This window comes from Hylaeus volcanicus, chromosome 5 (assembly GCF_026283585.1).
Source record: "Hylaeus volcanicus isolate JK05 chromosome 5, UHH_iyHylVolc1.0_haploid, whole genome shotgun sequence".
NCBI lineage: Eukaryota > Metazoa > Arthropoda > Insecta > Hymenoptera > Colletidae > Hylaeus > Hylaeus volcanicus.
In genome coordinates this window covers 10,783,956-10,802,542 of record NC_071980.1, presented here as the reverse complement: position 1 = coordinate 10,802,542, position 18,587 = coordinate 10,783,956, and the positions used below count along the sequence as shown (strand labels likewise).

Below are 18,587 nucleotides of genomic sequence, written 5' to 3'. Positions count from 1 at the left end.
TATAAATATAATATAAATATATAAATATAATATAAATATATAAATATTATATAAATATATTATATATTATATTTATATATTAATATATTATATTTTTTATATATATATATATATATAAAAAAATGAAAGTCCTATATATATATAATATTCTAATGGAGTTCTTCGCAAGCAAAAACAAACGGTTGATTCGTCTAAAATATAGAGTTTTATTATTATTTACATAATGAGTATTTATAGCCTTGTTCCCACGTTTCATACTAGCCTAAAATATAGAGAATCAACAATTAAATATTTATGCTTCCCTATATTCTCTCAACCGATGATTTTATGAAAATCCACACCAGCAGATTTTGTACTTAAGGATTTCTATCCACTTATTCACTCCCAATGCTCGATTCAATTAATTTTAATTACTTTCCACTATGTATATAAGATTCTATCAGAACTTATAGGGATATTCTTTTTTTCAGAAGAAAAAATCACCGTCCGTTGCTCTGTCAAGAGTTTCAAATTTATTATGACATACAGTGGGCGTAGAATGTATTTGTACACCGATCAATTTCCAAAAAAACTTTTCTCTTTTTCTTTTTTTCTAATCAATGATATTTGACATATTCTCGGAAGTCTCTAAGATAGATATAGTCCAAACAACATTTACTAGTTAATATAATTTGTGAAATCAACAAAAAAATGCGAAAAGTGGGTAAAAGTAAAGAAGCAATAAGTATTTATACGATTCTTACGACGAACCATTTACAGTAGAGTTTGTAACGTAAACACATTAGTTTATTGCTCCGTACGAATTAGAAAACATCAAATTTCCAGTAAAGTACTTTTAAACAGTTGTGCGAATACTTATCGCTTCAACATTTCTATCGATTAATTGTTGTTTTCTTGTTAATTTCGCAGCTTACATAAACAGCTATTTTTTTTGTAATCTATCTATTCCAGAGATTTCTGAGAATATGTAGAATGTCATTGTTTATAAAAAATAAGTTAATAAATTACAATTTTATACAGTTTTTTTTGTAAATTGATCGGTGCACGAATACTTTCTACACCCACTGTATAGATGAAGTATACAGTTCCTCTTTTTTTGATTATTGTGATTTAGATTATTTTTGGGAATATGTCCAAGCAATGGCCCCTTGAATAAATTTGATTTAGGGACGCATCGACCCCTTCTAACACTCGTCTATCGATCGTCCCCTCGAACTGGCCGAATTAAGACCGATCAGTTCCCGGAACAGAGCCTCGAAGCCTCTGTTTCTGTTCGCGAAACAGCCCGCCGTCTGTATTCATCCGTATTCTATTCATCTGTATTGTATTCGCATGACGCCGTTTATATAACAGCAGAAATCTCGTTTAAAGAAACGACGACATTGGAGAAAGGTGACGTTGAGAAACTAACGCGTCAGTTTCCCCTTCGAGCCAAATATTTTTCTCCTCCGACATAACCCCTTATCAACAACCGGAGATATCTACTGTGCTCGATTTAAGCGAGACGAAATTTTATAAATGTTTTTAAACCGCTTGTTTATGTCTTCGGCGATTATCTAGAAAATTCTCATCGTAATGCTTATCTTCAATTGACGGTCTATTATCGTAATAAATTACGCTCCGTAATTGTCTTCGGTAGCCACCTCCAGTTTCTCATAAAAATCGATCGTCTCTAATAATTAATCTCATCGAACGTTCGAAGAACGTTTCGTGAAACTTTTATAAGAATGTCGATTAGAGCGTTGATTAGACCCTCGTTTAGAATATATTTCTATTATCTGGTTTCCTACGCGCTCTAAGCGTGAAGTAACATTGCAGATATACAATCGCAACTATCAACCGGTTATGCATTAACGATAACAAATTTTGTAACCACATCGATCCGCTCGATCTTGCCTATGACTCGTTCGAACTATCAGTTATTAATACCATTCGGTCTAATTAAGTTAGATTGCCGTATCGCGACATCTGTTTCTCCGAGGGAGTGTTTCGTCAAAGTTTATTAATTGTTCCGTACACTCCTGCCAAACTGGCGAACGTAACTATTGGTAGGGAATAAAATTGTATTTATTTATTAACCACTCGTCGGCTAGAAACACGTACTTTTCTTTATCTTCGCGGTCCGTTGCCAAATATTTAAATAATAATTTATTTAGTCTGTCGAGGATTGCGCAAAAGCTTGCGCCACTGTTATCTACCGCTGTCTCTTGTATATAGTAAATAATAAATAACTTCGCGTATATTATAAATTGCAGAATTGGGCTTTGTCCGATTAATTATTGACAATATAGATGTAGAAGAGATAAGGTGGAGCTATTTATCTGAACTCGTTCGAAACAAATGCTCCACGTATTTTTTAACGGGTAACTTTACGACCGAACGTGTCGAGTCCAACTCGACATAGGACCGCGAGGGGGTCGAACGGATCGCGAGTAGGCCTAATAAATTCACGGTTTTCGAGATTCGTTTCGAGCGACGTCGAAGATAAAGCAGAGGAAAGCCTCCGAGATAAATGGGGGTTACCGACCCCTGCCCCCCCTCCTGCTTCTCTTTATTCAACTTGGGCCGCGATATCTCGTCGCTCTTCGTACATACGCCAAGTGAACTCGTACTCCCGGGATTCGAGTTCGAGTTCTCGAGTTTTAAGTGCATTGGGATATATCATCGATTTCCATTTTTTGCACTACTACGAGCGGATCTTTTTTCTATTTGTTTTAACCCGTTACTTATTTTCAACACCCATAGGTTCTTTTTGATACTTTATTTTTATTTCCGGGCCCTAATCCAACCTTGAAAAACACAGGCGAACCCGCGGGTTATTATTACATTATTATTACGGTATTATTATGAAATCGACGCTCTACGTTAGTACGCGCGATTTAACCCTTGAATTCCCTAAATTGCAAATTTGATATCAGGCATTTAAATCGTATCGCCTACTTGCAATTTGTTTTTGATATTTGCCTGTATGTATGCTACCATCGCGTAACGTTCTGTCGAACAAAAGTTAAAAAAAATGAACGTCAACTGCGAAAATTGTTCGAATAATAGTTGGATTATTCTTAAATCTAGAAAATTGGGGTTAGATCAATTTTTAAATCTAGATAATTGGGGTTAGATTAATTTTTGGATCCAGAAGGTTGTTAGATTAATTTTTAAAAATCTATAGAATTGGGGTTAGATCAATGTTTAAATCTAGAAAATTGGGGTTAGATTAATTTTTAAATCTAGAAAATTGGGGTTAGATTAACTTTTAGATTCAGAAAATTGTGATTAAATTAATTTTTAAATCCAGAAAGTTGGTACCATTTTAAATTTAATTTGGAAAATCAGGCTTCCGAGGGGTTAAATCTAAATATCCTAGTTCGATTGCTTTCTTTGTCGCTATAGTAGTTCACCTGACGTCGCTGGAGAACGTCGCGGCGCGTATCGTGGTCGCGTGCCGGCTCGTATCGCCTTATCGTCGTTGTCATCTTCTATCGGAGCGAAGGCACCTCTCGGCGTGCTGCGAGCCTCTTTGAATGTCAAAACGAAAGCCGAGAACGTGTCGGTTCAGCTTTTCCTTTGCGTTCTTTCGTTCGTGGCCCTCGCGAACACTTGGAGCCCGAGGATAAGAGGTTGGCACCGGGACAGAGGGGAACTTTCAACGTTTTGGTTCGAAGGAGGAAGAGCTGAACGCTTTGAAAGTCGATGCTTTCTGACGTAGTATTTCGTAGTATATCGAGGAGGTGGTGTTTGGCGCTCGGGATCGAGGCTTGGGTTCGAGGCAGATAAGTGGATGGCTCATTGACAGATACGGGGGGAAGAGGGGGCCTACTTGGGCTTTGGAGAGACACTTGGTTGGGACCACAAAAAATGCGGTAGCCGAATTTTTGACCCATATAATATAATAGTAATAAATAGAGTAGAGTTATTTATTGAAGCAGTATAAAAGTACCACCAAGTTCTAAGTTAGGAAACTCTTGGATCTCTGAAACCTCCAATTTCAGCCCCCTTTCCCTCCTTTTTTATCTTCTAATTCTATTTCCATAGATTTCAAATTATTAGATGGAGGATGAAACGGCGTAACGTTGATTTCAACAAGGTTTTTCTTCATCTGAGAGGCAAGTGGTTCGAAATTTGTGCCTTCACAGATTCGGAGCACCTGGTCCCCTCTCTGAAGCCTTGTTCACGAGTCTGTGCGAAGAAAGGCAACTTTGTTTTCCAGGAAGGGCCGCCTCGTCTTTTGACAATGGCCCCCCTGTTCGCCGTGGGCCATCTCGGGGGAAGGGTCCGCCATTTGGCCGTTGTTTTATAGGATTTTCTTAGGATCTACTCGATCGGTAGGATGGAATCGCGAGTGTCGTCGCTGGGACAGGTCTTTGGGAACTGGAGAGGCTTGGATCTAGAAAGCTGAGGTTAGATTCATTTTTGGATCTAGAAGATTGGGATTAGATTGATTTTTTGGCACTAGAGAAGTTTAGATCTAGAAGGTTGGGATTAGATTAATTTTTTGGCACTAGAGAGGTTTAGATCTAGAAGGTTGGGGTCAGATCAATTTTTAGGCACTCGAGAGGTTTAGATCTAAAAGGTTGGGGTTGGATTAATTTTTAAATCTAGAAGATTGGGGTTAGATTATTTTTAAATCTAAAAAATTGGGATTAGATTAATTTCTAGATTTAGAAAATTGGGATTGGATTAATTTCTAGATCTAGAAAATTTTGGGGTTAAATTAATTTTTAAAACTAGAAAATTTTGGGGTTAGATTAATTTTTAAATCTAGAAAATTGGTGTTAGATTAATTTCTAGATTTAGAAAATTGGGATTAGATTAATTTTTTGACACTGAAGAGGTTTAGATCTAGAAGGTTGGGGTTGGATTAATTTTTAAATCTAGAAAATTGAATTTTTAAATCTAGAAAATTGCGGTTAGATTAATTTTTAAATCTAGAAAATTGGGATTAGATTAATTTCTAGATTTAGAAAATTGGGATTAGATTAATTTCTAGATCTAGAAAATTTGGGGTTAGATTAATTTTTAGAAATCTAAAAAACTGGGGTTAGATCAATTTTTAAATCTAGAAAATCGGGGTTAGATTAATTGTTAGATCTAGAAAATTGGTATTAAATTCATTTTTAAATCCAGAAAATTGGACTTGCATTAATTTTTGGATCCAGAAGATTAGGATTAAATCACTTTTTAAATCTAGAAGGGTTTAGATCATTTTTTAGCCACTGCAGAAGCTCAGTCCTAGAAACTTTAAAGTATACTCAACTCGACCTCGAATAATTACCAATAGATCGTGCTCGTGTTCCGATATTATTCTCGATCTCCCAAAGAGATCTAGCTTCGTAGAGGGTTTTCGAACGAGGGTGCGATCGGAGCACCACTCGTCGAGCAGAGAAACGAGGGTAACGTTCTTCGTGGAAACGGTAGCGGGAGATTCCGACTGCCATGATCGAGCGGAAGACGTTTTGTACACCGGGGCCAGAGGTTGACCCCTTATCTTCCTGGCCCTATAAAAACGCGCTCTGTTATCCGCAACGTAAGCGACCAAGACGGCGCGTATCAATGCGGTTTACGACGAGATTTTCAGAGATTGAATAGCCTCTTTATCTCGACCCCTTTGGATCCTCTGCTTGCTCCTACTCTGACTACCCTTATTCCTTTCCTCTTTCATCTCGGCTGGATTTAACCGAGCAACCATGAGATCATTTTAATGGGACGGCCACTGGTAGCATAATCACATCGAGATGAACAGATATAGACACGAGCAGGCGTTGGTATCGTCGAAGAGCACCTGAGGTTACATTAATTTTTAAATCTAGAAAATCGGGATTAGATTAATTTTTAAATCTCGAAAATCGGGGTTAGATTATTTTTAAATCTAGAAAATTGGGATTAGATTAATTTTTAAATCTAGATAATTGGGGTTAGATTGATTTTTGGATCCAGAAGGTTGAAGTTAGATGAATTTTTAAAAATCTATAGAATTGGGGTTAGATCAATTTTTAAATCTAGAAAATTGAGGTTAGATTAATTTTTAAATCTAGAAAATTGGGATTAGATTAATTTTTAAATCTAGAAAAGTCATCTATCTGAATAGTCACTTATTTTTCTCTCTAACGAAGAAACGAAAAATATTAGTACCGACTATACTTCCTAATTATTCTCGCCTAATTGGCGATGAATTTTCTCTTCGGGTGCTTACACGTGACTATTCACGCGCATTGCTACAATTACTACATTTTATTAATTAATATTCGATGCGAATAAACTCTTCGCGCACGATACGAGATTTATTGCAAAATCTGGACTGCATCGCTCGATTCGACTACGTTCTTTTCGGCGATAGCTAAGGTACGGACACATAGGAGATCGTACGTGCGTGTGGACAACGCGACAGTCTGCAGGGTCAAAGTTTAGGCGTACCGTTTGCTCGTGACGCTTACAGAGACAGAAAGAGGAGAAGAAGTATGACGAGCAAAGAGCGAGATAGAACTATTCGTAATCTGGCGGCGAGCTCGAGTATGACCAAAATATTTTCAGTCTGATTTTGGAAAGGAAACGTCCGATAACGACGATGAAATCTGGTCTGACCGATAGAGGCGTCTGGGTTGGGGCTATTCGTCCGAGTTTTTAGTCAAACTTTTTATTTTTTTAATCGAGTATTCGATCGCTTTGGAGATTTAGATAGTTGGCGAATATAAATTAAGTGTTATTTGGGTACGCGATTGCTTGGATAATTGAATGTTCGTGTGCTTGGATTTTTGGATAACGAATCGTATGTTTGACTTCTTGGATAACGAGTGCTGGTGTACTCGAATATTCATGTTATGGCTACTAGTATTCTTGATTATTTGAGTAAGTGGTCAGATAGATGTCACACAGGATTATTGGTGGAATCGAGCAATCCATCCCTGGCTACTCGTAGAGTTGAGTAATTGGATACATACTTGACTATTCGAACAGGAAATTGGTGATTACTCACTTACTGGAGTAGTGATACTCAGCTACTCAGGTATTCAGATGGTAATAGTCAATCCGAGGCATTCAAAGTTCAAACACGACTAACCAACTAGTTCTAGATTCGAATACAGATGGTCATCTACTCGAACAACGATACTCAACTACTCGGATATTCAAATAGTAATAGTCCAATAGTAATAGCAAAACAGTAATAGTCAAACACTCAGGCATTCAAGCATGATTAACCAACTACTTCCAGATTCGAATACAGATAGTCACCTACTCGAATAGCGATACTCAACTACTCAGATATTAAAATAGTAATAGTCAATTAGCAATAGTAAAATAGCAATAGGAAAACAGTAATAGTCAAACTCAGGCATTGAAACACAATTAACCAACAACTTCTACATTCGAATCCAGACATTCGTCTACTCCAATAGCGTTATTCTGTTCGTACTCGACCAGTCGAGTATCCGATCGTTAAATCGTTGGAAGTAGCCTCAGCCCTAGTTCAGAGTAGCACCCCAGTTTCGCAACCGAGGCCGAGGAGGAGACTCGTTTCGTTGCAGCGTCGATCGCGTATTTTCTTCGGGCGAATGATTAATCGGGGTCGCGGCACTACGCCTCCGCGACTCCTCGTCTCGTCACCGATTCGTCTCGACCGCGCAACAATGGAGCTTCTGGTCTCCGATAAGCGCAACGTTCACGAATCGTTTCGCTATGTTCGCGCCGCGCTTGTATACAGGGTGATCCCTGAAACTGGAACAGGAAAGTCACAGGAAAGTCACGGGAAAGAAATGCAACGGGAAACGTATTCACTTTCCTCGTTGTCGTTATTAAAATGACGATCGTTGGACTTTGCGGAGCATAAAAGATCTATATTATTCCGTGATCGACGAGCTTCCAACATTTTTCGTGTTCCTTGGTATCATCAGTTGCCATCGAAATACAAGAAATTGTATAATCGAAATTGAATCCACCATCGAGAAGGGAATATACGAGGGTCGTTCAGAAAGTAAGTTTAACGGTCTAATTACGTTGTGAAAGAGTGGTCAAAACACAAAAACAAGGTCATTTTAAAAATTTTCAGAGAATTTTTTATTTTTCTACGTAATCGCCACATCTTTCAATACATTTCGTATAACGAGTAACAAGCTATTGAATTCCCAAGGCGTAATCACTTTCGTCCACTTTGCGTCCGCTGGTCGTCCTTCGCGCTCTTCATCGTGCAACTCTTCGCGGCCATTTAGGAACGCTGTTCGCCAACGCGTAACACCATCTGCAGGCTCACGCATTTATCGCCGTAAACAGAACATAATTCTCGATAAATTTCTGTGACTGTGAAGTTTTTAGCGGTAAGAAAACGTATTATACTACGCGGTTCACACTTGGACGGAAATTTTAACGGAATCGCCATTATAAAATGTTACAAAACACGCGACAATCGACCGACCAGAGTCTATGACACACGAAATTGATCAAAATAAATGAGAGAACATGTTCCTAAAATTTTGTAGTTCTACCTTCTCACCAAGACCAGCGCTAACATCGTTAAACTTACTTTCTGAACGACCCTCGTAGCATCTCGATTTTTCCAAGATCACCCCGTACAATCTGCCCGCGCATCGTTTTAACGTTATCCGAATCGGGGGACTCGTACTTGGACCTCTCGCGAAAAAAATATGTTTTTTTAATAGTAATTCGCGGCGAAACGAACCGCCAGATAATCCGGCGAGCCTGACCTTTCCAATTCGATTAGGTAACGTCAATAAGGTCGATTGAATGTTAAACGGTTGATACACCGTCTCAAGGGGGGAAAGATATCGTTGAACGCGGCACGCCAAGTTCAAAGATGCTCGTTCGATGAAATTTCACCAATCGAGCAGTCCCTTGCTCCCCGGTGGCGGGAATCCTCGATCTCGATTCAAATTCTCGCCGTGGGAACCGGTTTCGCGCCGTCTGCCCGGGAACGCCACGCCCCTCCCTCTGTTAGGGCCGCCTCGCGCCAGGTGCGCGCCAGAGCGACACGGAAACGATTTTCAGTGGTAGAATTCGTCGATCGAATCGCGTTCGCTCCATTGCGATAATCAATTCTCGATCCGACCTCGACGGACGGCGTCCATCTTCGATTTCGTCAGAGCCGACGATGCAGCCTCGTCTGTCCGTTTCGCAATCTCGCGATCGTCGATCGATAAGCGAGGTGGGACGATAACGGGCCACGGAGAATCGCATAAGATCGTTCGAGGAAAATGGCGAGAGAAGTCGGAGCGGGAGGAAGGGAGAAGGATGATTTGCTGTGTGCTTTAGAATGAGATCCCCTCAAGAGCGTCAGTCAACAGGGGAATGGAATCTAGGCAGATCGCGATTCTACTTAAATGAAATTAAAGTACAGAGGTTTAAAAGACATTAGAGATTCGACGTATTAATATTAGAGATTGAAGACATTAGCGATTTAAAAGATATTAGAATGAGAGAGCGTCAGCGAATGGGAGAATGAGATCTAGGCAGATCGCGATTCTACTTAAACGAAATTAAAGTACAGAGGTTTAAAAGATATTAGAGATCGTAGGTAAGAGTAGGTAAGAGTTTGGAGAATGTTGGAAAGAGGAAACGAGACAAACATATCAGCAAACTTCAGATTTATTCGAAGCGTAGGGTTTTCGTCATCGCTATGGGTACCTAGCTTCCTAGTCTCCATCTCCACTAGGTGGCCAACAGTGCTAAAATTTCACTCCCTTCTTCTCTCCTCTCAATAATGACAACCACGTGACACCTTGGCATTTAATCTCGATAAACAAAATTCGTCTCCGCCACGACGACCATACCACCGTCCACTCGCAGTATCGACATACACACCAAATTTAATACCAATTTCAACGAGCTTGCAAGATGGACCGACTCCGACTTGCCTCGCAATGCAAGAGGCAAATAATAAAAACAAAAAAAAAAGAAACGCGATGAGAGAAAGTCTGGCGCGACCGACTCCGACGCTTCGCAGTGCAAGAGGCAAATAAAAATAAGAACAAAATAAAAACGCAACGAGAGAAAGTCTGGCGCGAAGAGAATGGGCGTAATCGAGTCGTAGGTTCGCCGGTTGCTCGGTGCTGCTGGCATCGGTTGACCCTTGGGGATTAAAAATAATATTTTTTATCTTCCAGCAGGAGCACGGGCCGCGAAACGCGTTTCCAACTTTCTCTCTTCGTCGCCCCCTTCTATCCTTGATCTTTCCTCCTCTGCGACCGCTGGCGCGAACAATATGGAAGGCAGAATGCGAACGACGCCGCGAAACACGCAAATAAACGTTGGTCGGATCCGAGCTGAACGCGCGTGAGCGCTCGTGACTCGCTAACGAGCACCAGATAACGGCTGCCGGTTATTTTTGTAACGTGCCGGCTAGCAACAGTGTATCGACGGGGACGGTTCGGCCTCGAGAGCCGTGATCTAATCGATCGGTCTCCGTATCGTTCCGTCGATCGTCGCAGTGATCGGTGCAGCTGAGGATGACTCTGTCGCAGCTTCGGGGGACGAAATTCCTCTAGACGCGATGGACGTCGTAGATGTATTGGTAGATTGGTAGATAGATTGGTAGATATAGCAGATGTGGAATAGGGGTTGGTCAATACGAGTTTTAATGCAAATTTTTGTTTCAGAGCTGGATAGTTAAATGTCTCTATTTTTTGTGGGACAGTTTGTCCTGTCGATTACATTGGAAAACTCGACGGTTTAAGAGATTCGGTTGCTCCAAAAAGGGAACCTCTTTGGAAATTCGTTCGGAGCTAACGAATGCAGCGACAGATTTTTCCTTGTACTCGTAAAATCGCCAGTTTTCTTGGAATTTCAATACCTATTACAGTGCCTTGAATGCATTCCTTGAAATGGATGTCGATACGAATGTAAATCTATATCTATATCTGTTCGTTTATTTCAAATATCCAGGATTCATTGAAAGCTTCTAGGCTTACTTGGTCCTCGTACCTGACCTAACCTAGTGCAAAGGGTTAAGAAGTTCTCCAGGATTCCCTATTAACCCTTTGCGGTCGTATTAAATTTAGGCGTGGCTATTGTACTGGTCGGGATTAATTTCCGAGGAACGAGCAGTGACACATAATATGCAAGCTTACGAAGGATAAACAAGCTTTATTAATTCTTTTGTCGACTTTAGATATACGTTTACGCAATAATGTGTTTTAACATGTGTTCTCCATCGTGTGGTATCATTCGGTAACTTTCTTCTTCTTTCCATTTTGGAGTATTGATTTTGAAATATTTCAAGAAACTAGAATGCCCAATTACATTTAAACACAATTTGTAAAATATTATTTGGAATTCTACCAAGTATTTTCGACTGTTCGGTATTTATTACAGTCTGCTACAGAAAAAATAACAACATTCAATATATTTGTCTGTGAAAAATTTACCCAGCAGATATTTCATCCACTGGTTCATATGTTCATATATTCTTGTACAACTTGATGTAATAACTAACGATCTTTTCATTAATCTTTCCATTAATCTATTATCACGCTAATATCTTAGAATCTATTACTATTGTCTAATGGCTTAAATCTTTTCAGTTTGCGGAATACAATATAAGTATGGTACAATATTAGTATGGTTCTTTTTTGTGGTGGCTGAGAGCAGACATACGACCCTAACGGTAAAAAAGTTTTGGTGGTTGAGAGTAGACATACGACCGCAAAGGGTTAAAACTTCACGAGAACTTGTCTCGATCTAAAACAACTGTCTCGAAAACTCTCGTAATAAATACTGATTTCCATCTAGATCCCTTCCATCCCTCTCTTTCGATCCGAGCTGAATCATCGATGTTTGCAGCGTTGATCGTGTACACGGACGGGACGACGGAGTGCACGGTCGACAGGGGCACGGAGGTCGCGTTGCCGTTCGAAGGGAACGAGGACGGCGACGGCAGCGCGCCGTCGCGTTCGACGGACCCCGACTCGGAGCTTCTGCGACAGCAACAGCTGCTCGAGAGGCAGCAACAACGGCGCCAGTCAGCGTACGAAAAGCCTGAAACCGAGGGAGGCGGGGACGGCGTGGGCGTGCTGGAGGCGGGACAGCAGGAAATTGAAAATGGCGCGTTCCCGACGACGGGCACCGCCGATGCGGTCGCTATTCCCGTTTCTGCCGATCACGGAAACGATATCAGCGCCACCTACGATCTACATCCGCTCGGCTACAGCCAGGATAGACCGGTCCTTCGCGAAAGGTGAGAACGATTTTGGGCGCCCTCGAGTCTCGTTCGGAGACGCCCTTGACCCTAGGGGTGCCTGATCGCTTTTGGATCACAAATTCGCAGGTGTTGGGTAGAAATTAATTGATAGTGGTACGGTGATTCTTGCCGGTAGCGAGGAAGGGTGCTTTGGATAGTTATGCTTTGGCAGCTTTAGCAGGCTGAGTCTATAGAAATTAGTCTGTAGTATACACCAGTGCATAAATTTGAACATAGACTCTATCAAGCGTGAACTATCTACGACTATAGTAGTCGAGCATGTGTATCAACTATGTATAAAGAAAAGAGTGGTCAAGCTTCCTCGAATTTTGGCTAATGTAACGTCCGAGTAACGAAGTCCTTGTAAAAGGCATAGTCTCTTTCTATATAGGCTGGTAAGGGTATTATAGTATCAACTCCTAGACATCAATTCCCACGCGACGTAAAGTAAACCAGGTCGACCAATCGACCACCATTCGAGACGCCCCCATTTTTTTAAGGGCGATCTGCCCCCCCGAGCAATTAATTATCCCTCGAGACGGCAAGCATCACCGGTGTCCAAAATTTCGGCGCGTCTTTGAAGCCAGTTTGTAACCAAGCACGTATCGCACGGTCGCGAAGGGGTTATCTCGAACAGGATTCTCGTCGTTACGGGGGCGGCGACCCGGCGAGGGACGAGCAACAACAACAAGAGCAACAGCAGCAGCAGCAACAGGTTTCCCATCAACCCCACCACCGTCACCACCAGCAGCAGCCACAATTCGTTCCGTCGAGGGCTAGGGAGCCGGCGGTCCCCGATGGTGGGGATAACCGGCGGGCAGCCGAGACCTCCGCTTCGTCGGAGGGAAATCGGCTCGCCAGTCACGCGCCTCGCTCCACGATGAATCGTTACGGCACTGAAACGCTCTCGCCGACCGCGACCGATCACCACCACCCCCACCATCACCACCAACACAACCACCACCACCACCATCAACAACGCCACCATCAGCAGCCGCAGCAGCACCACCACCATCAACAACAGCCTCACCATTTGCAGTCGGACGTGTCGCAACGGAACGCCGCGCATCGCCGCTTGGACGATCAAGAAACGCAATCGTCGCAGTCGTTGTCGCAGTCTCAAACGCAGCCGACGCAACACCACCGCGACGAGCACGAGGAGGTGGACAGGGTGAGCGGTATCGCGGCAGCAATGAGAGGGGCGAGGGGCGACTTCGCCCTGGGCGTGTTGTTCCCGAATCTCGGCAATTCGGCCGCGAACGCAACCGCGAACGAGGTGAGGGCTGCCGATCAGCACCACCATCAGCATCACCAGCCGCACCAGCATCACCCTCACCACCTCGACGAGGTGCTGCAGGACGAGTATCTTCAGCATCAGATACGTTCGGCGGGTGACGGTAGCGTGGGCGGCGGAGACGGTAGCGGCGGCGGCGGCGGCGGCGGTTCCCCGACTCTGAGGACCGGTAGCTCGCCCAGCTCCAGTCGCAGCCCGCGCGACGATCAAGGACTCTCGTCGCCGCATCGCCGCGGAGAGCCTGACGGCGCGTACAGTCCGAACGATCAGGGTAGACAGTCGTACGCGCACCTGACCGCGATGCAACCGCCGCCGTCCGTCCAGAACAATCACGTGATGGCGCAGGACGCGGAGCGTGTCTCCGATCAGCTCTACATGGAGTCGATTTACGCTCATCACCCTGGTACGCCACATCATCACCAAGAACACGAGCAGCCCAGCCCGACGTCGCACGCGCCCAACGGACCGTTAAGGTTAGTGACGTTCCTAACGGAATCGCGACGCGCCAAACTAGATCGCGATTGCAGATCTGGGGGACCGTAGTCTAAAGCTTAGAATCTAGCCTAGCGAGTGACGTGGGAATTTTCTATTCGATGTAAGATCGAGGAGTGTCGTTGAGTTTCATATGGACTCGAATAGGAAGCTTCTCTCGAAGAGTACAGGTCAGCGAGTTCAATAGTGACTTCAACGCGGAGACGTGAATGGATAAGGACCGGAGTCGAATTAACGTTCAGGTCGATTTCGTACGGATTCAATCGTTATTCGCACGATCTACGCGGACTTTTCTTACTCCAACGATCGTCACTTGTCTGTGCTCGATGCTTACAGTAGGACAACAGGGAAACTATGTAGATTACTTTATCGTGTTGCTCCAGTGTGTGAATATCTATAACTCGTCAAGTTTAACGATAGAACGATAGGGATGAGATTGGTTATCGAGGCCCATGGCCTAGCTAGCAAGTGACACGATGCGTGGCATTTAAATTATTACTTGCAGTTAGAACTTGATACTTGTTTAAAAAGCAGCCTCGAATACTTCTATATATTCGTGAATTACACAAGCGACAGCCAACAGCTGAATATTCTATTAGGTTGTCCCGAAAGTTTCTTTCGCGAGTTACACTCAATTATTTGATGTGGTCGTGTTTATATAAATAGACAATCTAATTTCATAGGTATTCATGTTGTAACAGTAATGGAGCAAAATGAATCGTGCACAATTCAGTAATGTAACATAAAACATAAAGTATTCAGTAATGTAACATAAAACATAAAATATTGTGCATCTATTACTTATTAATAAAGCGAAAGAAACTTTTTGGACAACCTAATAAATCAAACTAATAAATCTATCCTGTTCATCGTCTGTTAGATCTTCTGTCATGTGTCAAGTGACACAGTAAAGTCTCCTCAAATGCACCAGCTCTGGGACTGAACTTGTGCGTTTATCGCAGAGTTCGTATATTTTCTGATGTTTGCTGATAAGCTTCGAACGTAGAGAAGGATAGCGAATATGTAAAGAAGAGGACGGAGCGAAAACACCGGGATAATAAAAAAAGTTTCGTCGTTGCATTAGCATTGTCACACCGAGATATACGATCCCAGATCGTGTTACGCTACTCGACGATCGAACTCCTCGACCCCTTCAGGGTTATAACCCGCAGTGGTGATGGTTTCTTTGCATTTATCGTAGAGAAATTTATGTAACTTCAATAGTGTTTCCCTTAAAAGCAACTCCATCAGCTATCGTTAATAGTATCGTCAGAATACATTCCCGTACCTCTTCGCATCTGTGATTCAGACGTTGCACGTGGTCGGTAATATATCCTGATCGAGGAACGAGGAGGTCCGTCCACGCTGGCAGGCGGCCCTCGCAAGCGGTACCTCCGTTGCACGGTTTACCGCTGGCGAAAATATTTGCACGCCGGCTTAAGGGATGCTCCGTGTTTCCAAGATTGTATACGTAGGCGATACAAGACCGAAAATAAAGCTAAACCGACGATGGAAAACAGTGTGACGCCTCCGCGGCCCTATGCTAACAGTTTCGTGAAAACGAACGTCTTTTCGGTGTTTACTGATTCTAGTCGCGAGCCCCTCGGATTTTCACTATCGATCTTTCCGATCGGGGATACCCCTCTATGGCTCACCCGGGGACCTCCACGCGTTTTGAGTAGATGGATACATTCGCATGTCTCTCGATAGGTTAATGTCTTTAGCGTCTTATCGAACGGTGTTATCGTAAGGAGATGGTTAATTAACCGTGTACGAATCGAATTCTTCTTCTGCGGCCACCTTGCAAGGCACTTACTTTGCAAGGCACTTACTTTGAGATTCCAGATCGATGGTGTTTCCAAGCGTCGTCGATGTTGTTACTGCTTATCTTAGAGTCATTATATAATTGAGTATATTATTCATAGACGTCGTCTTACGAATAAACTAATTCGAACTAAAAGAGACGGTTAATTCTTGACGACAGGGATCATTGTTGGCCTCAGAAAAAATTCTATACAGAATGACCAATCTTAATGGTTAACTACTCATTGCTCGGATTTCTCCGTTATTTATTTTTCTTCCCCATCGTTTACTGTAAACGTCCGATAATATATAAATCGCGAATAACACGAGAGAGATGCCGATACATTGTTGCTCCTCTAGTAGAGCAGTCGCGAGCTCCTTATCAGCTCGGAGCCGATGCTGTTATTATTCGCGCGACCAACGAAAAACTTTCTCGATTCGATCGCGGTCCGAGAATCGATTCGCGCTTATGCCCGTTGGTACGCGACCGCGATAAGAGTTTATTGACCGATAGAAACGATTCTTCGATCGGTGCTATCCGTCTGGCTCGGAGAAAACGGAGCGTTATCGGCTCGCGTCGTTTATCCTCGCCGCGCGAGATGATCGAGGGAAACTGAGTGGCTGGAAAAGTGGTCGCACAGCTGATCGACGAGCACGACGCTAATCTGCGCTCTAATCTAGGCTCGTTGATAGATGATACCGATTAAGTTGAGGAGCGCTTGCTATAGAAATACGGAGCGCTATCGATAACGTGCGATTGTTTATGTAAATGTAGATCGAGAAGTCCTGTTCCATTTTTTAATTCGAGGTTCTGTTGTTGAGTTACGAGAGATTAAAATGGATAGAGACGGAGACACTGCTAGTGGACACGTGTCTGGCAGGCGAGAGTGCGCCTGCGCGGGTGCAGGATCAGCTGATCGGGATAAAAATAGTGCGCGCCAGGAGCTGTATCGGCAATCTTCGATCGCTTGTATCTAGATAACAGGACTTCCGATCGCGAAACGGTACAGGACTTTTCGTTTCCTTTTTACTCCGAGAATCGATCCTGTTACGCCCTGTGTGTTTATTCTTCTCCTATTCTACCATTCCGTGCCATTTCATAGCACCGTGTTTCGTGTTTGTAGATTTCCTCATGCGGCGTGCACGTGCACGGGCCACGACCTTCGAATTTAGATATCTAAAGTTCGGGTGCAGAGGACGATCTACTTTTAGTTTCTCTTTTTGCGGCATATCTCGTCGTTCGAGATTAGCGACCCAGTGACGTAGAGAGTACTCGACGTAGCCCTTCCACACTGGGGTGCAGAGATCGACCAAGTAGTACGAATTAAGATTCTCGATAATGGAAGAAAGTAAACAAATACATAATTAAATTTACCCAACGACGTAAAATAATATAACCGTCGTCGCATCGTCACGAGATCGATAGGAGTCGGAGGGGTGACATCGACTTGAATTTCTGTTTATTTTTTATTAAGCAATTAGATAGGTCCTCAGGAAGCGAAGTCAAAATATCGAGTCGCTATTCAAAGAAACTCAGGAATAAATGCTTTTCTTCTGCTACTGTTATTCTCGATCGGAGTTCAAGGTCGGCGTTCCCTATCGCTAGGATAAGCCCGATTAAATTTCAGCCTTCACAAAAATTTCAAGATCACCGTCGAGAATGTGTAAAAACACACTCCCATTTTACGCAGAAAGCGATCTTTTCCGTATCGATGGTGCCCCTCGCGATTTCCCGGCGGCGCCGCCACTGCGTATGATTCGACCCCAGGCGAGGCGTAATCGTTTCGCGTTTTGTTTGTCGTGGAACGAAACCGGAGAGCGAGTAAATCGTAATCGCGAGAGAGTCTTCGACGCGAAGTTGGCCGACGTGAATCATCCCAGGGTTTACAGTCCGTGACAGTCGTACCCGTCGCGTTCCGAGAAACCTTTCTGTATCGCGTGACGCCATTATTGAGCCAGACCTTCGAAACGCTTTCCCTACGCATTCCTGTCGTCGGACAAATTTTCACGGTGGTCTCTCGCGACGATTGTTTCCCTCCGAAAAACCCAAACCCGCTCCCTCCCTCTCCCCGCACACCGTGTTGTTTACCTAAATGGGTCACCCCGAGTCAGACGATAACGAGGAGTTGGTATCTTCGGGAGCTTTCCTCGGAGTTCCGAGAAATATCACCGTGTGGAAGGATTATTGGTGAACTCGATGGAATTCGAGGAATTACTCGTGATTTACTCGAGATTACTCGACATTTGGTGGAAAACAGTGTTAGATTCGCGGTCGTCTTTTGTTTTTGCGATTCGACCTCAATGCTTCTGAGGGCGTGACCCCCCCTTTTGTTTACAAGGCGTTTGTTCGTAACTTCTTAAGCTCTGTATTCGTCTACGTAAAATGTCGTAGCGTAAAATGTTAGAGGTAATGCTGTTTCAGAGTGCGATAGATCTCTGATTAAAGATGGAATCTTTGAAGAAATTAGGGAGGGGTTTCTCGGACGATATATAATACATTTTGATTTAATCGTTGATGTTTTAAAGACTCTTCCAACTATAGGTTCTAAACCTTACATTAACCCTTTGCGCTCGGGTGGCACTTCTAGGGCGACATATGCAATTTAAAAGTAATTTTGTGAACGTACAATTTCAAATTCACTTACATCAGGATACAACTAATTAGTAATTGAAATAATAATATATCGAGTCGTGAATGTTTTTAGATGTTTTTCTTCGAGGTTGAATTTCTGGTTTCGCAGAAATTTATTATAAAAATGGACTGGATTTGGCTCTATAGAGAAATGCCTCGAATACAACTAAGAATACAACTAATTA

At 42.9% G+C, this 18,587-nt stretch overlaps 1 protein-coding gene across 4 annotated transcripts in view; it reads left to right on the top strand.

The window, feature by feature from the left end:
• LOC128877686 (box A-binding factor-like) overlaps positions 1–18,587 on the top strand; it is a 64,520-nt gene that overhangs the window by 23,892 nt on the left and 22,041 nt on the right. For all 4 annotated transcript variants that reach the window (XM_054125215.1, XM_054125214.1, XM_054125216.1 and 1 more), the window contains 2 exons: positions 11,785–12,178; positions 12,803–13,948. In XM_054125215.1, the coding sequence (XP_053981190.1) occupies positions 11,785–12,178; positions 12,803–13,948 (1,540 nt within the window). The remainder of the gene's footprint in view (positions 1–11,784; positions 12,179–12,802; positions 13,949–18,587) is intronic.